The sequence below is a fragment of the Phaethon aethereus genome (assembly GCF_964289735.1).
Source record: "Phaethon aethereus genome assembly, chromosome: 15".
NCBI lineage: Eukaryota > Metazoa > Chordata > Aves > Phaethontiformes > Phaethontidae > Phaethon > Phaethon aethereus.
In genome coordinates this window covers 3205743-3230071 of record NC_138591.1, presented here as the reverse complement: position 1 = coordinate 3230071, position 24329 = coordinate 3205743, and the positions used below count along the sequence as shown (strand labels likewise).

General features: G+C 50.9%; 3 protein-coding genes across 3 annotated transcripts; 2 read left to right on the top strand and 1 right to left on the bottom strand.

Moving 5' to 3' along the window:
- Positions 1-366: 366 nt before the first annotated feature.
- MIEF2 (mitochondrial elongation factor 2) lies at positions 367-3097 on the top strand (the record flags this gene model as incomplete). Its single annotated transcript, XM_082006851.1, has 3 exons — positions 367-513; positions 993-1170; positions 2043-3097. 3 exons carry the CDS (start codon positions 367-369, stop codon positions 3095-3097), a joined length of 1380 nt encoding a protein of 459 aa, XP_081862977.1.
- A 3207-nt stretch (positions 3098-6304) lies between these two features.
- TOP3A (DNA topoisomerase III alpha) lies at positions 6305-17676 on the bottom strand (the record flags this gene model as incomplete). The annotated part of the gene is made up of 19 exons (XM_082006698.1): positions 6305-6483; positions 7538-8268; positions 8575-8697; positions 8974-9117; positions 9545-9710; positions 9791-9904; positions 10317-10446; positions 10885-11070; positions 11245-11452; positions 11572-11654; positions 11771-11845; positions 11980-12080; positions 12308-12478; positions 13966-14109; positions 14420-14528; positions 15072-15147; positions 15755-15828; positions 16250-16309; positions 17491-17676. The coding sequence occupies 19 exons, from the start codon at positions 17674-17676 to the stop codon at positions 6305-6307; spliced, it is 3060 nt and encodes a 1019-aa protein (XP_081862824.1).
- A 1019-nt stretch (positions 17677-18695) lies between these two features.
- SMCR8 (SMCR8-C9orf72 complex subunit) lies at positions 18696-23718 on the top strand (the record flags this gene model as incomplete). Its single annotated transcript, XM_082006623.1, has 2 exons — positions 18696-21049; positions 23265-23718. The coding sequence occupies 2 exons, from the start codon at positions 18696-18698 to the stop codon at positions 23716-23718; spliced, it is 2808 nt and encodes a 935-aa protein (XP_081862749.1).
- Between the last annotated feature and the right edge of the window lie 611 nt (positions 23719-24329).

Genomic DNA, 24329 nt, shown 5'->3' with positions numbered 1-24329 from the left:
CGCTGTCCGGCCGTCTGCCCTCGCAGCGCGGGAGTCTCCGTCCCGGTCCCCGCCGGGGTCACGGGCCGCGGTACAGCTCCCCCTGCCCAGCGTCGCCGGGTCCCCCCGAGGCGGCGGTGCCCGGGCCGGGCGAGGAGCAGGCGACCCTTCTCCGGGGTGACCCTTGCTCCTCCGCCGCACCCAGGCGTCCCGGCGGCGGCGGGGGAAGCCTTTGCCCCGGAGGTGGAGGGGAGCGGCGGGGTGGGCGCCACAGGAATCCCCGTTCCCCCAAAAAACTCCCGTCCTGCAGGCTCGGCATCCCCCCGGGGGGAGGCAGGTTCCCGGGGTGACACCCCGCTGCTCCTCTCCCCGCTCTGCAGGGCGACCATGGCCGAGTTCACGCGCCAGCGGGGCAAGCGGCAGGAGGACAGCGGGCTGGGCAGTGTCCTCGACCTGCTGTTGGCCAACGCCAGGCTGGTGCTGGGCGTCAGTGGCGCGGCTGCGCTCGCCATCGCCACGCTGGCCGTCAAGCGGGTAAGGTTGGCGCGGCTGCCGTCGGGGCTTGGAGGGCAGGAGAGGCTGGCCAGCCCATGGAGGAGAGCCACTTTGCTCCCTTTGGAGCTGGTCCCTCAAGTCGGGCAGAAATGTCACCAGTGCCAGCGGCAGTGCCATGAGAATGGAGCTGCCCGCTCCCACCCTGCGGGGACACGTGCAGCCCCGCACCCCGTTTGCCTTGAGCTGTGTGTTTGGTGGGTTCAGGATGTCCAAAAAGGCACCTCAGGCCTAATTCCTGTTTGGACACCTGACTGTTTTCCCCTTAAAATCTCCAGGAAGATAATGCACATCTTTATGGTCCCCTAAACTGTATATTTTTGCTAGCAGAAGTCCTGCAAGGTGCTGTGTCTCCCCATGCGTGTACCAGAGGAGCTGTCGTCCCCCTTAGTTCAGAGTGTGACCGTGGGGAAATGGTACAACGATAATAACTTGTCCACGCTGGTTTTCCTTCCCTCCAGCTGATAGACCGAGCCACCAGCCCTCGTGATGAAGGCGATCCCAAAGCTGAGCAGAAGACCCTGGAGGAGAGCTGGCAGGACTTGGCCTTAATCAAGGCAACGCCAAAACCCCCCAAGAAGCAGAGAAGGGAAGACCTCAGCGAGCCTCTGCTCACTCCGGCTCGGCCGCCGCTGCCAGGTGAGGCTCACGGTGTGCGTGCCGGCTCCTGCCGCAGCCGGGAAGATCACCTTGATCTGCTCTAGGCCGTCTGTGCTGCTGCTCCCTGCTTTCTGGGACCTCCATGTTATTTTTAGTTCCGCGTCCGGAAAGCTGACTCGATTGTGCCCTCCCTCCTGGGAGGCTCCCGAGCCGCAGCCCCTTTTTAGGCAATGCCTGCAGTCACAGCACCTCCAATACTGTCCTGGGCATCTTGGCTGCCGTGGCGTGGTGGAGGCTGTTGGGGCTTTGTTTATTCTTAACCAGTGTCTGCTGTACTTGTTTTCTGGGTCAGCCCTGCCTAGAGGAAGGTGCGCTCGTGAGCCGCCACAGACAAAGGCTGCCTTGTCCGGCTGCCTACAAAGACGGCGTTTTTCCAAGTGGGAAGGCAGCCCAGCTCGGTGCAGGGCAGGTCCTGAGATACAGCACCCGGTGTGAGATCGTTGGCAGGACTCGAGCGATCAGGCAGGCATCGGGGCAGGCTGGATCTGCCTGAGCATGGCAGGGGCAAACAGTGGGGCTGAGACTCGGGACCCTGGCAGTGAGTCCCTTGCCCAGCCGCTGCTGCTTAGCCTGGTTTACCCATCTCTAGCTGGGGGGTGAGGCCAGATGCTGTCAGGTTTTGAGGTTCATTTGGGCTCTGCCTTGTCTGAGAAGTGCTGTGAACATCTGAGGACTCGGTGGTGGCCCTCTTGGCAAGGTCAGCCTTGTGTCCGGAGAGGTGGGCTAAGAGCTGGGCACCCAGCTCGTGCCTCCCCCTCGGCTGTGGCAGGGGAAGCTGCTGCTCTATGGTGCAGATGATCTGCTCAGAGCTGTAACTTCTCCCTCCCCTCTGCCCCATCCCTGTCTCACAGAGCCCAGGGTCTGCTTTGCCCCTCTGGAGACTCCTCGTGTCGAATCCAGCCCTCCACGCTGCCTCACGCTTCAGGAGAAGCTCCTCTCCCACTACAGCAGCCGGCTGGCCGTGCCCAAGGCACAAGCATCCCTCGTCCTGCAGCTGGCCAGGAGCATCTGCACCCAACTGCAGAATTTCCTACGGAGCAAGTGCCCGGAGCTGCCCTTCAGCAGCCTCTTCCTCAGTGGTCCCCTGCTTGATGGCCTCGGGGCTCTGGCAGCTGACCACGTCTACCTCATGCTGCCAGTGGTCCTTGATGCAGCGCTTTGGAGCCTCATCCCGGGAGAGGACACCGTGGTGAGGAACCCCCAGTACTGGATGATCAAGAGGACTGACTTGGAGTATTTCCCTCGTGGGTGCAGCCCCTGGGACAGGTTCATGGTGGGCCGGTACCTCTCCTCCAACGTGCTCAATGAGACTCTCCACAAGATGCTGGTGGCCTCCATCAACTGGCCTGCCATAGGCAGTCTGCTGGGGAGCGTCATCCACCCGGTCGTGGCCTCCCAGGAGCTGAAGCTGGAAGTCAAATACGATCAGGTCGAGCTGAGCATCACCCTCTTCCCGGTGGTGGAAATGGAGAACAAAGTTCTTCTGGCTGTTCCTCCTGAAGGGATGGTGGAAAACCTCTGGCTTGAGAGCTTTTACAGGGCAGAGGTCTCGAAGATGAAGGAGCTGGATGCTGGTGACTCCGGGGCTCGGCAGCACTGCCTCCGCATCCTGAACGGCGTCTGCAAGAGCCATCCCGCCCTGCAGAAACTGAGCGGCAGCCCCTTGACCCACGTCATCCTTCACCTCAGTGCTACCAGTTCGGACTGGGCAGAAGAAAGCCTTGCTGACAGGTTCCAGCAGGTGCTTGAAGAGCTGGTAGGCTACCTGGAGAAAGGGGTCCTGCCTTCCTATTTCAACCCCAAAATCAACCTTTTCTGTGAGCTGTTGGAAGAGGAAATCGATGAGATGGGCTTCATGCTCTACCAGGCCATATCTGAGCCGGAGCTCCTGCTGAAGGAGAAATGACCAGTGTGTTGGGAGCTCCCCAACGCAGGGTGTTCCTTGCCTGTCTGTTGCTCCCCGCTGTGAGGGTTGCGATGCTTCCAGTTGACTAGTCAGTAAGAGGCAAAGTTCTTGCACTTTATGAGAAAAAACATATTTTCTGTCTGAATAAAACGTGCCTGAGCCAAGGTGGGTGTTGGCATAAGGAGCCTTTCCCTGGGAGGCTCTACCAAACCTGGGGTGAGTGCAGCCCACACCTTGAGTACCCCCAGGTGAGTCCTGCCCGCTGGGCATTGCGAACCGACATGAAGCATGTTTGTTCTGCGGTTCCCAGTGTCCTCTGCCTGTCCCAGCCTGCTGTCGCGGCTCTTGGGCCTCCCTCACGCTTCAAGGCCGGCTGGAGCTGGAGGGGAGCAGCTCCTTGCACCCGGCAGACCCCATGGGGTGCAGTGTCCCCTTGGACAGCTTTTGGGACAGGGTGGGAGCCTCATCTGTCTGCAGGATATTGCCCAGGCGATGACCTGGGTGGTTGTCTGGGCATTTGAAGGTACAGCCATAGCAAACAGGGCTGTGGGTTTCTTTGGAAACCCTTTCAGCCACCAAAACGGGCGAGCTCAGCCCTACCTCTTCATTCTGCCGGTATCGGCTCTGCCCCGAGGAATGGGCGTGCTTCTAGCACGGCGCCGGGGCTTCGTGGCCCTTGTCCCACAGTGCTGTTTTGCTGGAAGATGTCCCGAAAAAGGCAGTGGCGGGAAGAGAGCTGCTGACTCCTGGGAGGCTCCTGGCATCGGTCCCTTGGTGGAGGCTGTAGCGGGGCTGTGTGTCCCCTTCCAGTCTGTCCAGTGACCTTTTCACCCACGTATTGCTGCTGTCTTGAGGTCCTGTTCCCCCGGAGCCTTGTGGTATAGGGTGGGAAAATAGGACAGGAATGATGCTCTGAGCGCTTGCAAGAACTGAAGTGGTTTACGCTTTTTATTAAGAAATTATGTTTTGTTTGGGTATTTTTGTTTTGTTTTTTTCCTTTGAGTGGCTGCTAGTAGGCTTTGGTTCTGGCTGTAGTCCCAGGGCAAAGGAATATATTCTTATATTTAATGGGGACGAAGAGCTGGTTTTGCACACTGGTGGAGATGGAGGAATCCTATGGACTTCAGTGTGAGCACCTGTTGTGGTTTAGTTTTCTTTACAGCTATTGTCTTTTTTATGGGAGGAAAATAATACCCTGTGCTTTTCCTCCCAGTCTGAAGATGACTTAGTTTGCTCCTCCAAACCACTTCCCAGGTGTTAGCGATGAGAATAAACCTCCCCTGTGTATACTGGTTCTCTCTTGTCAGCTCTGTTTTGTATCCTGTGATAAGGGCTGGAGCAATCCTCCAGCTGCGGTGGCATGCCCGAGAACCACCCAGCACTGCCCAGGGCATCCCCCTTGCTGTGCAGAGAACTTGGTGGTGGTGAGACCCCATCCTGCGCAGCCTTTCTCCTCCTCTTCCAAGCCCCTATGCCCGCAGTGTGCCTGGATGCAGTACGTGAGCCATCCGGACGCTGAGCTTGTGCCGTTTACCCAGCTGCCTGAACGCTAACCAGGGTTAGACCAGGAAAGCTGGTAATGGCTGCTGCCATCAGCAACGCTTAACCTCGTGTCTGTGTGCTACACAAATGCTTTCTGCTGCTGTTGCCATTCAGAGGCTGCTGGCCCGGCTTCTGCCAGGCTTTTGCCAGCTCAATGATTACATTACAAAGCCTGGTAATCCTGTTATTTTAACTGGCAGGTCTGTATTTTTAGGCCACAGCTGTTAATCGTGGGAGTGAGGGGTACAGGGAAATGCAACCTGAGTTCTCCTCGCCTAAACTACATTTAGGCCCCATGGTGATGGACTGCTGCCGAGTTGAAGGCTCCCTTCTCTCTCACGCAGAGCTTAAAGTGAACCTGTACTGCTGTTGATCTCCTCTGCTTTGAGCTACTCTGTAGAAAGTGCTTCAGTCTCCTGCCTACCCTGGCTGCTCCGCTTGCTGCATGTCACCTTGGTCCTGACGCCAGGGAACTGCTCTGTGTCCCAAAGGAGTAGGGTCCCGAGCAGCAGCGGAGGCCCTGGGGGAAAAATGGAATGCTGTGCTCTGGCAGAAGAGGACACAGGAATCTTGTAGATCTACTTTCTGTGCCATCTAGAGGAAGCCCCAATAGCGAGGGAAGAGGTAGCCTGGCTTCCCAGGGAGTTCAGTCTAAGCTAAGTGCAGGAAAACAGAACTTCCCTTCAGTTCAGCCAGCTGTCTGTCTGTCCCTGGGCAGCATCACTACAGCAGATGCAGCTGGTGAGATAAAACCACTTTCCCTATCGCTCCGCAGCTCACTTCTGAATAACTGCAGGGAGTTTCTGCCAAGAAAGCTTCTGTATTGCTCCAGTGAGTGTAAAAAGCAAGATCTGAAAGGATGCTTTTACAGCAATAGCTTAACTATTTTAAGTTGGAAGAAATAATAAGGCAGAGTGAAGATGTCACTGCATCACATCTAAAAATTAAATAATCTTTTAATAAGTAACTTATTAGTTTGACAAAAATAACTTCCATTAACTAGTGACATCACAGAGGCATGTCTCAAGGTTTGAGGAAGAACACAATTTCAAATTCAGGAATTGTCTAAAATGAAGGCTTGTCCTGAACACTGCAGCTGAGCTTCCCTTTCGGGGCAAGCACCAGATCCAGCTTCTCTGCACCCAGTCCTCCTTCACCAGCAGGGACAACCAAGGTAAGGGGTGTGGTGCTGTGACAAAAAAAGGGAAACGTTGCTCAGATAACGTCAACTTAGAAATAAAATTCCACATTGTGGAAAGCCAGGGACTAAGCAGCCCTGGTGTCTGTTCTAGAGGCTACGATCCAGCTCTTCCTTGACTAGAAAGGCTGCATACAGCCACTGCCATGGCAGGAGCTGCAGGTGGATTAGATCCTGTGCTGTCTTCTCTGCAGATTCAGTTTCCAAATGCTTACTTGAAATGTTTAGACTATCTCAATCTCCTCAGCAGAAGAGCAGCTGAAACCAAAGGCTTGTTGAACCCTTGCTGCCCAGGCACATAATGTATGCGTGAGGGTGGTATCCCTTGGCAGGAGCAGCCTGCAATGAGCCCTTCCAGAAAGCACTCAAAAAGTTGTTTCTAGACTCAGTTCCTTTCGGCAGTAGCTGCTCCTGCAGCAGCTTGCAAACCTCAACCTTTCAGGCTCTCAAGAGATGTCCATCCAGGCTCAGTGGTTCTGAGGGCAGGTTTTCCTAGTGTGGCCAGGCTGGTGGCAAATGCTACAGGTCCGTGGTTTCTTGGCAGTGGCTCCCGAGGAGAGACTGCTTGGTCGCTTGGCTTTACTTCCCACCCCTCTTGAATATCCACTGCTGCCAAAGTGGTTCAATGAGGCATCTCCAGAAGGCCCTAGAGAGAAACAAATAGCATTTAAATACCTTTGAAAATGTAAGTAGGTGAGAAACAGAAGGTAAGTTCAAAATGGCAGGTCAAGGATTTTACTATCCCAGCCGCTCAAATTATTCCTGAAACTACACTTGCTTCAGATTTGTCTAAACAGTTAAGTGTTACCTATTTGTCTTGTGGCATTAGAGAAATGTGGGAAGAGAACAGGGGAAACTGATCTGCCCAGTTGCATGCTCTGGTCTACAGCTGAAGCAGAAACAACAAAACATGCCAGAAGAAACCTTGTTTTTAAGTAATTTTGAAAACTTGATTCTACCCCTTTTAGGCCCAAATGTCTAAGGAGGAAGTGGCCAGCGTTGAAGATCTCTCTCAGACCACATCTCCACTTCTGTAGTTACTGTCCCTTTGCATCAGTGCTCTTTCTTTTGCATCCTTATTTTGTGATTTATTTTTTTTTATGGGTACTTGTTTTCAGCATCTTTCCACAGCAGCCACACTCAGTCTCTCAGCTCTGATCAAAGCTTCAGAAAGACTTGGCCTTTCACTGCATTCCTAAACTAGAGCAGAGGGAGTAGCACAGTTGCCCTGGCATGACAGAATAGGGTTTAAGATCTCCAAAAGTGGTGCCACTGCTTGAACTCTGTACCAGGTCAGTAACAGCTCTCACAAAGCTGAGCGCTGTAACTTGGGAGGACAAATTCCCAAGGAGACTCTTGGAAAGAGTGCTGGGCTTTATCCAGTGAGTGACAGACAGATGCTCAAGCTTACTGCACGTAGAAGCAAAGCATCCTGCTCGGCACTCAGCAGGTGTGTGCTATGAGGACGTAGTCTGCTAGCACTTGGAAAGGTAAGCCAGACTCTGTTGTTACAAGCAACATTTCAAGTGCTGTAATGCTGCTGACAGATGTTCTAAAGACAAACCTGAAGTCTGTCAAGTGTACAAGTTGCTGCAAGAGCTGTCATGCTGTGGTAGTGTTACGCACGTACGAGAAGCGCGTTCAGTTTCACTTCAAGAAAAGCCTCCAACCCTTGCGTCTCACACCAAGCCCAGCCTTACCTGGTGCCACGTTTTCATCTGCCCATTGGAAGAAGCCGCACTGCTGCTCCCGGGGTTTAGAGCAGGTGTGGAACTGCCGCCCTTTGTTGGGCCCGTCCTTTTGGACAGTGCGCGTGACGGCTGGCTGGTCACACTTGCAGACTGTTCCGCCTCCTGCATCGGAGCCATTGCTTCTGAAGAGCTCAGGGCCTCTCCCTCCTCCTGGGCGCTGAAATCCTGCTGGGCCCCTTTCTGCAAAGAGCTGGGGCAGCACAGAGCCCTGCGGAGCTGCATTGCTTCTGTCCTCTGACTGCTGATCAGCCCAGAGAAAAAAGTTGCAGGTACTGGCACTGCATTTGTAAAACTGCCTGCCTTGATTTGGCCCTTCTTTGCGCACAGTTAACAGCAGGGCTTCGTTCCCACAGTTGCACACCACTACGTTGTTCCTGTCATCTGGAGCAGCCGAGGGAGCAGGCCTGGGTGTTCTTGTTGAACTCGAGGGGAGTAGATGTCCTGGTGCCAGGTTTGCGGTCCCCCTCACGTGCCTGTTTTCACCACAAGCTCTGTTAAAGGAGCTGTTGACCTGCAAGTGATTAGCTTGCTGGCTGGCCGACGATGCGGATTGGGACGACCTGTGTAAGTACTTCAGGTCCAAAAGCTCTTTTAGCATCTCATCACAGCCTCCGATGCAACCAACAAACTCCAGGGGCATCACAGGTGGAACGCTGCCTCTCTTAAATTTAAACTTCAGTCTAAAAGTAAAGGAAAAATACAAGTCTCACAGCTCATATAACTTCTCATCAACAAACCTTGATTTGGACTTGAATTTCTATGTTCGGGTTTTTTTGGTTTTGTTTGTTTTGTTTTAAAATTCTGCTATACTTATACCAGTTTCCCCAATCCCTCTTATCTCCAAGACATGAGACTGCTGCTCCAGCTTTCCAAGACTGGAACAGAAAATGGTTGCCCAGCCTAGCCCATGTCCATGGCTAGCCCCGACAGCTAGCATGTAACATCTGAGGGCTGCGTTTCCCCAAGGGATAACTGGTATGACCTACCTGTGAACTGGATGTGGTTTACACACAGCGCAGATGCTCTCGTCCCTGGTCACATCCAGCACAAAATCAGGAAACCAGACTGCAACTTTACAAGCTGGATAGCCTGTGCAGCTGAGATAGAACCTGCCATGGGACAAAGGCACCGGATGAGGAAGAGGCAAAGTCAAGACTATCAGTGATCTGTTCTCCTGTCATCTTAACAGTCAGAAATTGTCAAAACAACAATTTTCAAGGGCAAATACGTACTTGAGAAAGAGGTTCAGTTTAGGTAGCTGGTGGAGTTAGCTAGCTGCAGCTCAAATTTTCATGCTTGCTGCAGAGGGGAAGTAAACAAACAATGCCTAGAGAGACACAAACCAACACAGAAGGCTACTTTCTACAACAGAGAAGATCACCGACCCGCCATTCCTCTTGGTCTTCAGAACCATGTCATTGTTGCACTGTGGACACTTCCGAACAGAGGCAGGCATTGCTGGGTAGACCTCCTCTTGTTCTGCAATTTCTGTGGCTTCTCCAAAATACTGAGCTAGGGCTTGATCCAACCTATAAAGAAATGAGCAGAGCATCCTATGTTTCTCCTCTGCAAAGAGCACTCAGGCAGTGAATTGGCGCCTGCTGCCCTCCACACAGCCCCTCTGAGCTTCTCCAGGAGTATGTTCATTCAGCACCATGCCTCTGGAGCAGGCTAGGTGTGGGTGCAATGTGAAAGAGGTCAGTGCATGTTGCCATCTCCTTCAGCCAGCTCTGAATTTAAGCTAAAGGATTTAAACCAAGATGAGCAGTTAGTTGGCACTAACTGATGACAGTGTGCCATGCTGAGAGTCATCCCTTCCCATGCAAATGCCTACACACACCAGGCAGAGATCCAGGGAAAGTGTGATGGGATCCTACTCCAGGCTGAGCCCCAGACAAGAAGCCAGCACCTCCCAGAACAGCAAAGCAAACAGAAAAGGGCAAAGACAGGACTCACTTGGTGGCTCTGGCCACAGCTTCGATGAAGACTTGCTTGTACTTTTGGATCTGCTCCTGCAACACTGCAGATTTGTCTTTCCTCCCCTCACAGATCAGTTTCAGATCAGCCTCCAGCTCAGCTCGAAGGTCAGGCTTGGACATCTCGTAGCCCATGGAATCATAGCCTGAGGAACATACTGCATGGTAAGCGAAAGGAAGGAACAAGGAAGGAACCTGCCATCTTCCTAACTGGCACTGCCCTTACCTTCAACCAGCCCCATGCCCAGGTGGCCTGGGAGGAACCGCTGATCCGCTGTAAGGCCCACATACATCCGTGTCTTAATCGTCTCAATGTGCTCGGCATGAGTGGCGTCAGTCCCTGAAAGCAGACAGGTTGTTAGTCGAATAAGGTGCCAAGAAGCGTTCTCCCCTGTGCCTAGTGCACAGTGCAAGGTGCTAAAGAGACAAGGAGACAACTTATGATTGGGAGCAGCACTGCCCTCATGTTGCACTGGCACTGAGGCCAACAAAGTGGTGGCAGGCACATCCTGGACCCTAAACTGCACATCTCCCTCGGTACTGACAGCACTCTGCAGACTCCTTAGGATCTTTGGGCTTTGCCTGCAGGTCTCTGCTATCCCTTTGTTCTGTACATTTAAGCGATCTCCTGTCTGAAGTGACATTTAGAGAATTCCCTGCTCTGAGGGTGGGACAGAACTGGTGTTAGAGAAGTTAAGAAGCTTGCGAGCAAAGCTCTCCCAAGAGTGAAAGGCCACGCTGCCAATACTGACCAATGCCATGTTTCTCCATGAGAGCAATGAGATCCGCTTCTGTGAGGAGCAATGGAGGGCTGGTTTCCCCATCCACCATCTCCACTGTAGTGGGCTGAAAGCGAGACCCTTTCTGATACAGTGGGATAACCTGAAGGGAAGGAGAATCTCTTTGAAACTGCCTTCCGGTCCATTCACTGAAGACAAAATGTCACACTAACAGCAGGCCAATGCAGTAACAGAGCAGCATCCTGTTCTGGAGGCGATCCAGTCTCAGGGTCCTCAGGATTAGCCAGTAATGAGCTGCCAGAGAGATGACGGAGGACCAACTGCAGCTCCTCTTGGTGAGTAAAGTCAACCCCACAGCCCTGTATGGTCTCTGCTATGGTGACAGAAGAGGAAGGATCTATTCAAAGTTGGCACAACAAAGCTGCACAGGTTTGCAGCAGACATGGCTCCGAGTGAAACAGCCAGTGGGCCACAAATTGTCAAAGGACGTTCTGGAGAGGGGTCTGAAGTTGGCAGTGAAGTGCAACTTTAAACACCAGGTAATTTATCCTCTCCCATCTACGTTATTCAAGGGTATTACCTTATCGCTCCACTTCTCGTAGGGATAGACTTCCAGGTAATTTTGGGCCAGGATCATTAGTCCTTGAGCAATGAATCGCTCATTAGCAATGTCAATCTCCACAGTTGTTTCCTGTCCCTTGGCATCTTGAGAGCAGCAAGCCAAAAAATGGCGCACGATGAATTCATATAGTCTCTGCTCATTGCCCTAATATCAAACAGTAAGAGAGGGTCAGTGTCCTCCTGTGTTAATGAGATATCAAGAAATATTGGTGAGATCTCAGGTGAGGATAGTGTGTTAATGACCATATTATTAAGACCTCTATCTTTATTTATCAAGCAATACAAACGACCCAGTTATCTCTGCCTTTGTTAAACTCACCTGCAGGTTAGCAGTGTATTTTGTGGGGTGAATGGGAGGGTGAGCCTGATCTGATTTGGTTCCACTCCGAGGGGTTGGCCCACCCTGATCCAAAATCCTCTGTGCAAATGCTCCCCAGTTTGGGTCCTGTGTTTGCTGTTGTACTAAGGCAGAGAGGTTCAGCTCCTTGGGGAAAATGTTGGTCTCAGTTCGCGGGTAGCTGATGAACCTTGAGAAGAAAGACAGAAGAGCACTTTAAGATGTGCTCCAAGATGCTTCCCGTTTTGGACTAAAGGCCATTTACTTTTGAAAGAAGTAAGTTTACCAAGCCAAGTCTTGCTTTCTTACCCTTGAGTATAGAGTTTTTCTGCTAGTCTCATGGTTTCCTTTGCGTTTATTTTCAGTTTGCGGGAAGCCAGCTTCTCAAGTTCCTGTGTTGTGAGGAGCCAGGAAAAAAAAAAGTATTTTTGCATAATTCAGAGTGGTGAGTAAAATATCTGTTCAAAGCTTCTTTCAGCTAAGTCCTTTCAGCATAGTTCAAACGTACCACAGTGTCCAGGGGTAGGGGCCTCCACTTGCTCTTTGGCTTGCTCCCAACCTCAACAACAGTTGCTACTGGATCCTAAGCACAGAGGAAGCAAAATGCAAAATCTCCTTTGAGTTTATACAAACTGTTCTTTAAACGTTTCTAGCAAGGCAGATGAAGGAAATGTTTGGCTGATACTAGATTATACAACTATTTACAAGCTTTCCTACCTCCATGCACATCTGGTAAAGGACCAGGCACGCGGTGTGATTAAAGAGCCGGTTCCTCTTCCAGTTAAAGACCACACTGCCATCTTCATGGTCATGCGTCACTGTGTGGAACAACAGATCTGAGTGATGCAGCAGTAATACAATGGAAATACAGCAGAGGCAGTGAGGCCACACTGTTGGGAAACCTTTCAGCACTGCTTAGTGGTCATGGCAAAGGAAGAGGAAACCACCTCGGCAGCATAGTTTGTTTGCTGCCCTGATGTTTTCCCTTTTTAAACATGTCAAACCCTTTAAGATGGAGCCCAGGACTCACTTTCCCCAAGCATACCTTTTATTTTATAGAAGGCTTCAGGAACAAAGGCCTGGATGGCTTTAAAGCGTTCAACTACAAACCCCAGCGTTGGGAACTGGCAGCTACCATAGCTGATCAGCTGATCTGCTAAAATATCAGGGAAGATCTTCCGGAGCCTCAGTGTCTGGAATCTGGTGAAGGCAGCACCTGAGAAAACAAAGTGGACACCAGAACTGAATACAACATTGAAGGATAATCACACCACTTCAGATGGTTCTTTTTAATACTGAGTATTAATTTTACTCTAATTTTAATACTTTGCAGATACTATAATATAATATTATATATTATTCTATACCCTAATATTATACCCTAACCCCTTTGCAGATATAATAATATATAATAGAATTATAATATATAGGAGGGGATCTAGACAGGCTGGATCGATGGGCAGAGGCCAACTGTATGAGGTTTAATAAGGCCAAGTGCAGGGTCCTGCACTTTGGCCACAACAACCCCATGCAACGCTACAGGCTTGGGGAGGAGTGGCTGGAGAGCAGTCCAGCGGAAAGGGACCTGGGGGTGCTGGTTGACAGCTGGCTGAACATGAGCCGGCAGTGTGCCCAGGTGGCCAAGAAGGCCAACAGCGTCCTGGCCTGTATCAGGAATAGTGTGGCCAGCAGGAGTAGGGAAGTGATCGTGCCCCTGTACTCGGCACTGGTGAGGCCGCACCTTGAATACTGTGTTCAGTTTTGGGCCCCTCGCTACAAGAAGAATGTTGAGGTGCTGGAGCGTGTCCAGAGAAGGGCAACGAAGCTGGTGAGGGGTCTGGAGCACAAGTCTTATGAGGAGCGGCTGAGGGAACTGGGGTTGTTTAGTCTGGAGAAGAGGAGGCTGAGAGGAGACCTTATCGCTCTCTACAACTACCTGAAAGGGGGTTGTGGCGACGAGGGTGTTGGTCTCTTCTCCCAAGTAACTAGTGATAGGACAAGAGGAAATGGCCTCAAGTTGCACCAGGGGAGGTTTAGATTGGATATTAGGAAAAATTTCTTCACTGAGAGGGTGGTCAGGCATTGGAACAGGCTGCCCAGGGAGGTGGTGGAGTCGCCATCTCTGGAAGTGTTCAAAAAACATGTGGATGTGGTGCTTCAGGACATGGTTTAGGGAACATGGTGGTGCTGGATTAATGGTTGGACTTGATGATCTTGAAGGTCCTTTCCAACCTAGTGATTCTGTGATTCTGTGATTCTGTAATTTTAATACAGTAGCAGAAGGCTGTCAGTGCTGCATGAGCTATAAACCTAACACTTGCTTCAAAGAGCATGTTTCCAGTAAAACATGAGATGTGATTTAGTTGTATCTGATCTAAAAATCAGATTTACGACACTACAGAGGGCCTTTCTGTCTTGTGTCGAGGATATGGCAACAGATGATTTCTAAACACCCCTTGCTGGGCTTTAACAATGTGCATTCAATGTGGTTAGACGAGAAGCGAGGAAAAGCCCGATGGGTAGCTACCTCGTTTGTACAGCAGTCTAAGGGAATTCAAGTATTTATAGACAATAAGCTATGTGGTGCTAACAAAGCTGTCCCCTGCCTACCTACCACACTCTTGCTCACTTCCCTTTAGTAGGGGTGTTTGCAGAAGCTCAGGCCTAGCAGCCCGCTCTCATCTGCGGCACGTCTTTACATACCTATCCTGAGGTCCAGCTCCTGCCTGACGTCAACAGCATCACTTGTTTTTTGATCTGGTTGAGTGAGGTTCTCGCAGGCTGTTCTGACAGCATGAAGCGTAATCTCTGAAAAACGGGCTCGGAAAACCCGGAGGTTTGGCTTTACTGTCAGACACACAAAAAAAGAAGGGGAAAAAAAAAAAGAAAAAAAAGAAGAAATCAAAGAGCGACTCAAACACCAATGGAAGGGAGCAACTAATGAACAGCTATCTTCAAAAGAGTATGCTGTCAACCTATTCTATAGCTTTCCAATAGCTGAATACATTTATGGTCTGTCAGAGCCACATATTTATCGGAACTACAGTCAACACATTTAACCTGGACACAGTAAGATTGCAGATATGCCTCTGTTGCGAGATCTGTTAAATCAGCACTTTAACGGAACTCGGATTGATGCAGAAGATGCTCTACACACCAGCTTTGCAAACGTGAATTATCTCAAAGCCAATGTTCTCTCCTTCTCGATCACAGTCAGTCCAGATCACCAGAGCTTGGCACTGCTGGATTTCTCGTTCAAGGGTTCTCTGAGATGAGAAAACAATGCAGAGTGAGACATACCAGGCCACTTGTTTTGTCACTTAATTTTAGAATGACTCACTAACTGAACATTAAATGCAACGTGTATCCATAGAGATAGATTGTTGCAATAACATTTTGTAATTGTGTCTCTCATGAGATTAGGCAGCTTTCAAAAGAATTGAGTCATTTATTTACATCTAACTGCTAAAAAGCATGGCTTGGATTGAATTGTACCACAATCTGTTTTCTGAAAATGTCTTTTTTTTATAAAATTGAGACGCAACTACCAATTCCACCTTGTTCGAAAAAACATTTCTACTTTTAGCAAAGTAGTTGTTCCTTTACTGCACTAATTATACATGAGCAGGAGACTTTCAACGTCACAAATGAACAGCATATATAGTCCTAGGAAATGCAGGAGGAATTTGCTAAACTCCAAGCACTCAGACGTTAAGGACAAAGGTACAATCGTCCTTCTGTCTGAGGCAATATTTGTAGAACTAACCTCTGAACTCAGAGTTTCAGGGAAACTCTTAAAAACAACGTACCTTGATATCCCTGTAATTTTCAGGGCAATACTTCTCGATTTCAGCATCAAAAAGAGCTAGAGGGTTGCAGCTGTGCCTGGTGAACAGGAGATAAAGTGTGCATAACAAAAACTAAAACATATGAGGTGAGACACTAATTGGTGCTGTCTTGTGAGGAAGTGCTGTTCAAGCACTGGAATTAATAATATATTTTATTACGGGCCTTGTCTTAGAGAGTTCACATGAAATGCTGAGTTAGACTCAAAAGCACCAGAACCAAAAAGCAACCAGAGGAAACAGCAAATCTGGAAGGAAGCCCTAAACAAGCAACTTCTCTTATTTTAAGCACAGAGGACAAATGGGGGGAAGCTAGAGAAAGCACCTCACTTCCCAGGGCAACTCCTAGCTGAACAAAACACACAAACATCAATCGAGATCTGGAATCAGTTTAATTCCTTGGGTTTGCCTTCATGTACTTTAACCAGTATTATGACTTTGGGGTTTTTTAGCGCTCTGAAGACAGTAATTTGAAACAATATTTTAGCTAGCCTATATAAAATTTGGTACTCATCACGCTGCTCTGCACACAATGTTTGAGTCCTTCCCTGCTCCCTAGTCTTCGAACTCGCAGTGCCCCGCTCAGCTCAGGGTTCAAAGCAGAATATGAGAGCCCCCATTCCCGCCAAGGGGCACCAAGTACTAACCACTTGCGAAATGGCAGCTTAAAATCATGAGCTAGTAAGTGTCCTGACACGGATGTCATCACCATAGTAACATTCTGCAAGAGACAGAGCAAGGTAATTAGTGCCCATCATTTGCTAAAAACTACCCAGAGCCCCAAGATCTTGATGCAGTTCTCAATTTACACGATCAGTGACACCTCCCTCCTAAATGCTAAAATATCATAACAAGCTCTTCTCTCTGCTGACAGCTAAAGCTATGGCCTTATCCTCAATTTTTGTAGGAAGCTCCCAATTCTAAACAGCAACATATTTTTGACTGATATAAAACCAGAAAGTTGAAAGACTTAAAGCAACAAAACAAGTCAGTGGTTGAGCTGAGAAAAGAACAGCTGACTTCATCTTTGGACAAAGAGTCCCTATCATTGGATATGTGTTTCGTAACTTCTGACAAATAGCTTTTAGTAATTAGTATCTTACACTTCTCTAATCCAGCAATAGAATGAAAGAAAACTCTACCTGGCCAAACATCTGGTAGTCGTATTCATAGATCTTGTTGAACTTGGAAAACCCTTCTCGCTAGAAGGAAAAGGAAAGTTGCTGAATTTCTGGCTGCTAACAGAAACCAAATGTGTTCCACCTCACTTTATACATGCTGTTATACGGCAGAGCATGGAGAAACACAGGGCAAATGAAAACCAGGTACTGTAGCCAAAACACAAAGGCAAGCTGAGGTGAATGGAAATTGCCCGTGTCGTTTATGAAGACAGTGAAATGGTGCTTTCCAGCATAAGAGTATTTTAAACCATGCCTGAAGGGGGTGCCAGGATTATCTCTCCATGGATAGTGACAACAAACAGTGAAGAACAGATTTGTTTAATGGGTCTGGCCAATTATATTCCTGACAAACAACTGTCCCGCTCCCAATGACAATTAGTGTTCCAGCTCCTGATCCCCAAGACTACCCTCCACCTAACTGAGACTCATGGAAGTTTCTAGATTGGGCGTTTGCTGCTTTTTCTACAGTAGCAGGACAATATCTCCCTTGATTGGGACTGTCAGCACTCAAGTTCTTAGTAACACCTTTCATTCAAATATAATTCTGGCCTAGAAGCACCTTCTAGTTCCTTAGCATGGAAATACCAAGTAATTATGCAAACCTTTAAAGGTCACAAAACAAAGCAGCAGAGAGATCTTTGAACTCCTCCTCTCCAAACTACAGGCCATCTTTGCTTTATTACGTGAACTTCAGTAAACACCTGACACTTGCTGACGCTGCAGAAGCGGCGCTTTTTGACTGGGAGATACACGTCAACAGACGGTTTCAGTTCCTGAAGCCTTTCGCATACACTGCAAAGCCAGGAACGATGCAGGGAGCCCTCACTGTGGAGCTCAGTGCCCAGAGAAGGCAGTCCAGGAGCAAAATTCTAACAGGACTTTAGTCACAAGGAAAAGGAGTCCAAGACTCACAAATACATATGGGCAAGTGGTGTTTGTCCACAAAAGCAAGCTGTTCTTGTACCCTCACACAGTCAGAAGTGGCCAGAGACAAAACCAGTGCAAAACGTTGCACATGCTGATGCAAACTGCCCGTGCCAAGCTCTGCAGAGTGGGCTCAAGGGCTACTACACAAGTCACTGACTATAACCAAGATCAGGACTGTGCTGCACGGTGGCCCTGGTGAGCTGACCCTCTCCAGCCAACTAAGCCAGACCTGTACGGCTATCAGGAAGCGGTAACGAGATGTGGTGTATTCCTACCCGTCGCATTCTGCTGTTGGAGAGCAGATCCGCAATCCCTCGGGCAGCATCGTTCTTCTCAGCCACACAAAGGACCTTCCGGATCCTCTGCAATGCCATATCCTCCGCAGCCCGGGAGAAGAGACGCCAGGGCTGCGGCAGCATCCTGACCCCGCAGCTAGCAAAGAGCCTCATTTGAAAGTTCATCACAAGAGACGGCGACGGCTCCCGCGGGGCCCAGGCATGCTGCTGTGTCCTTGCCCTGGGGCCGGATCCTGCCCAGAATGGAGAGCGATGGCTGAATGTTCCCCACACGGCCCTGGTCAGCCTTTAAACGGGCTAAGTCATCCTCTGCCCGACTGCCCCGGCGCCATTCGCGGCACAGCCCCCCTCAGAGCTGCACGGAGATGAAGAAGGCTTCTCCCCCCATCAGCAACAGCCACCCGGCGGGTCCTGCCCGCCCCAGGACCCCCTCCCGCCCTGCCAAGGCCTTCCCTCAGGCCGGAGCTGGCACTTCCCTCTTCCCTCGACCCCGGCCGGGCTCTCCCCCACCCGGGGCAGCCCCTTCCCCCCCGGCAGGGCTCTCCCCCACCCGGGGCAGCCCCTTCCCCCCCGCTGACCCCCCGGTTTTCCCCCGGCCGGGCTCTCCTCACTCACTGCCCTCAGTCCCGCGTTCACTTTGTCGCAAAGAGCGGCGGGACGCGGCGCGCTTTCCCTCGCCGTTACGTCCTGCCGTAAAGAGCCATAGAGGCAGGAGAAAACTACAGCTCCCAAGATGCCTCGCGGCGTCCCTCAGCCGTGCCATGCCGGCCCGCTTTGCTATCTCCTCCCGCCGCCGTGCCCGTCCCGGGTTAATTAACACCAAGGGCCGGCATAGGTTAAGAAAAAAAACCCAGCCGCAAAGCGTAAAGGGTGGGTTGTGGCTTCGTTTCCGGGTGGCGGGGTGAGAGGTCGCGGCGTCATGTGACCCCAAGATGGCTGCGGGGCTGCGGCGTCCGTAAGGGGAGGCGGCTGAGCGGGGCCCACGGAGGCAGTGGGGCTGGTGGTTCCTGACTATGGCGGAGGCGTGAGGCGGCGGCGGGAGAAGGGGCTTGCGACGGGGGCCCGGCTGCGGGCGGGCTGGGGCCAGGGCTGGGGCTGCGGCGGGACCTCCCGCGGGGCCCGGCGGTGGCGGTGGGGACCGGGGGGGCTTCGTTGCTCCATGTCGGTCCCCTCCTGCGGGAAATATGATCAGCGCCCCTGACGTGGTGGCCTTCACCAGAGAGGAGGAGCTGGAGGATGAGCTGTGCAGCGAGCCGCCCCTGCCCGAGGAGTACTCGGTGCCGCTCTTCCCCTTCGCCAGCCACGGCGTCAACCCCTGGGCCAAGGTTGCCAGCTCCAAGTTCACCCGGGACTTCATCCTCATTTCTGAGTTCTCGGAGCAAGTGGGGCCCCAGCCCCTCCTGACCATCCCCGATGACGCCAAAGTGTCGGGCACTTTTGATCTCAATTATTTTTCCCTTCGGATCATGTCTGTGGATTACCAGGCTTCTTTTGTGGGGCACCCTCCCGGCTCTGCCTACCCAAAGCTGAACTTCGTGGAGGACTCCAAAGTGGTGCTGGGGGACTCGAAGGAAGGGGCCTTTGCCTACGTCCACCATTTGACTCTGTATGACCTCGAAGCCAGGGGTTTCGTGAGGCCCTTCTGCATGGCCTACATTTCTGCTGACGAGCACAAAATCATGCAGCAATTTCAGGAACTCTCCGCTGAGTTCTCTAAAGCCTCCGAATGCCTAAAGACAGGGAACAGGAAAGCTTTTGCAAACGAACTGGAAAAGAAACTGAAAGATCTTGACTACACCAGGACTGTCCTGCACAACGAAACTGAGATACAGAAGAAAGCCAATGACAAAGGGTATTACACAACCCAAGCCATTGAGAAGGCCAACGAGCTGGCCAGCGTGGAGAAGTCTATCATCGAGCACCAAGATCTGCTGAAACAAATCAGGTCGTATCCCTACAGGAAGTTGAAGGAGTCTGACTTCCACCCCTACGAGCCAGAGTGTGTGCTGGATCAGGCCAGCTCAGGCTGTGATCAGGACCTGACTACCTCCGAACTTGCTGAGCCTGGTGAAACGCACCTTTATGCCCACGTGCCGTCCTATACCCCTAAGCTTATCAAAGCAAAGTCTGCCAAATGCTTTGACAAGAAGCTGAAGACACTGGAGGAACTCTGCGATATTTATTTTTTCACCCAAACCCTTGACCAGTTGCATCAGATTGAGAGGACTTTCAGAGGTGATGTGTGCTACCTCCTAACAGACCAGATCAGTAGGGCACTCTTAAAGCAACAAAGCGTAACTAACTTCCTCTTTGAGGATGTATCTTTTCTGGATGAAAAACCACCTGAAAAACAGTACAGAGGCTGCCAGGGGCTCAGTCAAGATGCCGTCAATAGAAAGTGTTCGGAAGAGTCCTCCGCTCCTAAAGTGGTCATCAACCTGGGATCCTACAAGTCAAGTGTGGAGTGTGTGCCCATCAAGATGGAGCAGGAAATCGAGGACTCTCAAGAACCCAAAATGACCGAGTCCATGATGTTTGAACACCAGGAGAACCTGGACTATCTCGATGCAGATATTAAAGGCAGCATCAGTAGCGGTGAAAGCATCGAGGTTCTTGGAACGGAGAAGTCTGCATCTGGCTTGACAAAATCGGAGAGCCAGGCCAGCCTACCTGTCAGCCCCAGTCCCCAGGCGGGCAGGAGCAAGGTGGGCAGCCGACGGACCGTCAGCGAGGACAGCATCGAGGTTCTCAGCACGTGTCCCTCCGAGTCACTCATCCCAGAAGATTTCAAAGCGAGCTACCCAAGTGCCATTAACGAGGAACCTTATGTGGATGATGAAGAGGGAGGCCTTCGTTTCACCCCTAAACTAAACCCAGACAACGCTGACGAGCAGGAGGACATTTCAAAACACGAAAACTTAGTGCAGGTTGATTCTGCCTGCTGTATTGGGAAGGAGAGTCCCAACTTCCTCGAGCCTCTGCCTGTCCTGGGACAGAAGCCCTGCGATGAGGACGGGGTGGTCAGGATCCCTCCGCAGCCGTACCATCAGGCCAAGCAGGGGCTGCGTGGGAGCTTTGGGGCCTTCCCCTCCCACGACGGCATCTCAGGGGGGCTCCTTCCCTACGAGCTTGACTCGCGCTACCTGACAGGCTGCAGGGAGGTCAGTAAGAGCAGCCTGGATGAGTGCTCGGACTCCACGAGCTATATCAGCAGCGCTGCTTCCACATGCTCTGACAGGACCCCTTCTCCAGCTCATCTCGCCTGTCAGGCGAGTGAAAGGCACAAAAAAAAGGCTGGCCAGAACGCACTGCGGTTCATCAGGCAGTACCCCTTCGCTCACCCCGCCATCTACTCCTTGCTCAGCGGGAGGACCCTGATCGTGCTGGGGGAAGAGGAAGTGATAGTGAAGAAGCTTGTGACGGCGCTCTCCATCTTTGTGCCGAACTGCGGCGTTTATGCCAAGCCTGTGAAGCACTGGGTCACTTCCCCTCTGCACGTTGTGGATTTCCAGAGATGGAAGCTGATTGGACTCCAGAGGTAAATATCGAGGCTCTGTTTGCTTATCACTGTCAAGGTGCATGATAAAAACTTCTTCTAAGTGAGGATTTCAGAGGGGAACTTGTGTACAGGGGAGGTCTCTGTCTAATTACCTATGCAGCTGCCATGAATTTTGGCTTATGGGATGTATTTGTGGAAGGGGACAGATTTGTAGATTTGTCTCTCTCTTTACATCCAGCCTCACTTGCAAGTTAATCTCTTAAAATACCTGCTGGCCACTTGCTGCCTCGTTCATACTAGTTATTTGGACGGGAGGTTCCCCTTAGGTCTTAGCCTGACAAAACACAGAACAAACACGAGTCCTGCTGGTTTCCTGGTTGGTCCTGGAGTCCCCTTGTCTGCTCTGCTTTCCCTGCCCCCTGCCAAAACTCTTCTGACATTTCTAGCTAGAATTTTGTTTTTGAAATGGATGCTTTGATATGGGGAGGGTTTTTCCTTGTGGATCCCGATGAAGAGATGAGGCACTGTCGATGAGATCGGTAGGTCAGAAATTGGAGTGCTAGCGCCTTGGGCTGTGCTGTCGAGGGTGTGCTGGCCGGGTATTGTGGGGAAGGGCAGAGGTGCAGAGCTGCTGGGCTCCCTTTGAGGGGCTGCAGATGGACAAAGACTTATTTATAACAAGCCTTAGCGTGGGAAAAACAGTCTGCAGAACTTGTGCAGGCTGTGGTGTTGGAATTGCAGTTGAGATGGCAACTTCTGCTCAGGGTGAGGACCGTCACAAAAGCAAGCACCCCTTCCCCGACACACAGTCCTGGAATGTGACTTCGTAGTTTATATTAGCAAATAGCGATTGCTCAGCTCTCAAGACTTTGACCCTGCCTCCATTGCTGTTATGAAAAGGATTTTCTTTGTGTGTTACCAGGATGTCTTTGGCGCTTCGGGTGCAGGTATGACAGGGCATGGCCATTGTTGTCACTGACATGGAAAACGTGAGTCAGAGTGGCAGCCCATTGCTTAGAGCCGGGCTGGAATAGCTTCTGACCGACTGTTTCTGAGCAGCATGAAAATCAAAATGCAGGAATCTGTTTTATGGGCTGTTGAGTATTGCATTGTGGATGACAAAATAATCCTAAGATGTGAGTTTACCCTAATTTCTGTGCTTGTGGGGCAGGATGACAGCTCTGCCACAGCTGCTCCCAAACTTCTCTGTCGGTGAGGTTTTTAAAAGCTCCAAGTGTTTACTTGTTGCTCAGTGTTCGTGGTTAGATGCAATTTTTGTAAACAAAAGTAATTTTTTTTTTTTTTTTAACTGCTTGTAACTTGGGTCAATCATTTAAATTGTCCTCTGTGGAATGTTAATTAAGTGTTGAGTTTAATGTGGGTGCTTTCAGCAAACCATTTGTACAAGGGTTTTGGGAAGCAACTTGCAAGCTAAATTAATTATTCTGGTAAGGGTGCTGTGGCTCCTAAGGCCAGACACTGCCTGGGCACAGGGGCAGCCCTTACACCACCAGCTGGGGCTCCTGGTTTGAGGCTGGGAGCTGTATCTCAACCAAGTGACTTTAACCATGCAGAAATGAGGAGTAGAAGGTAGAGTTTGCGTAGGCTTGTAATTTGCATTTAAATAACATTCATTTAGGCTTGTTGGATAATTGTATGCTGTGAGCGTGCTGTGGGTTTGCACCTGAGTGAAAAATGCCCAGGCTTAGCCAGGGAATATTCTGGTTTAAGGATGGTTCCCTTTCTGCAGGAAGGGCAGAAGGCTTTGCTCCGCTCAGGGCTTTGACAACCATGGAGCAGCTCCCTCCCAAAACAGCGATGTGAGGGGAAAGCGGAGCTCTTGGCAAGGCCTGGGCGGGGAGTGTCTGGTTTGGGTTGCTGCGTCCTTGTTGTCACATCCAGAAGCTACCAGCTGCTGCAAGATTTGCTTCTGTTCACCAGAGAGGTCTTATCATTCTCTCTCATGTCACCGAGGGAGGAAGCTGCCCCAAAGCGCGGTGGTTTATGAAGTAGCGCACCCGCGGTGCGGATCAGTGCATGTGGGGATCCAGGGAGTCGAGACTTCCTTGGGATCCGTCAGGCTGCAGAGACTATTTGGCCATTCTCTTCCGTTTTAGACTTCATTTGCTTGCAAAGGCTCTTGCACCAGCTCATGAGTTAGAGGGAAAGTACATGCAATATAGGGGCAGGGACACAGTCTGCTGCTTAACCATCCGGTCCCCTCCAGCCATGACCTCTCTCCTTGCTGTTTCAGGATGGCGTCGCCTGCTGGGGTGAACGTGCTGCACGCCCTGAGCCGATACAGCCGGTACGTCAGTGTTCTGGACGCCGACAGTAAGACTCTCCGCTGCCCGCTTTACAAAGGCACCTTGGTGTCGCGGCTGGCAGACCACCGCACGCAGATCAAACGAGGAAGTACCTACTATATGCACGTCCAAAGTATCCTCACCCAGCTGTGTTCAAAAGCCTTCCTCTTCACCTTCTGCCACCATTTGCACCTTCCCATCAGTGAAAGGGAACCAGAGGAATCCGTTGTGAATCGCAGGATGAACTTTCTGAAGCTTCAGCTGGGCCTTGCCAATGAAGATATCAAAATTGTACAGTATTTAGCTGAGCTGCTGAAACTGCAGTACATTCAGGAACCCGGCCAAGGGATGAACCCTCTGCTCAGATTTGACTATGTTCCCAGCTTTTTGTACAAAATCTAGCCTCGTGTGTGGGCTGTCTGCCTGCGTACTCAGTGTCTGACAAAGATCATCCGTGCTTGACATTGATGCTGTCTGCAGTAGCTCTCATACATCGGGAAGGGGCAAAGAAGCCGATGTGTTTGCAAGCGTCTCTGCTGCACAGAAATCGGTGTCCAAGGGACCAGATTTCTGTGTGGTTTCCTGTAGCCAAGAACGTAGATGTTCCATCACATACAACACCAGGCACTCTGTTTTTAAAATGTTAGAAGGGGCACTATTAACTTTTAAAGTGTATCACGGCAGCATCCCAGGGGGATTATGGCATGGAGAGAGAGGTGGGCTGTCTTGGGGATCAATACTTGCATGCAGCCCCCAAAATAACGCAGTGCTCCGCACGCTTCTGCCAGAGTCCTAAATGCTGTAGGTCCCTTCTGTGGAGCCAGGGTGGTAACCAGAGGGGAGACGTAAAGGCCGCATGAAGTTTTTTAATCCACTAGTGTCTCATGTGAGTGTAGCTCGGAAGCTCCCTGGCAGGGTGGCAGCTTGTGATTACCTGTCTGTGCGCAGCAGTAGCGGATGGTGTGTCCTTTCCTGCATTCTGAGTTTCCCAGCACTTCCCAGGACAAGTTGTT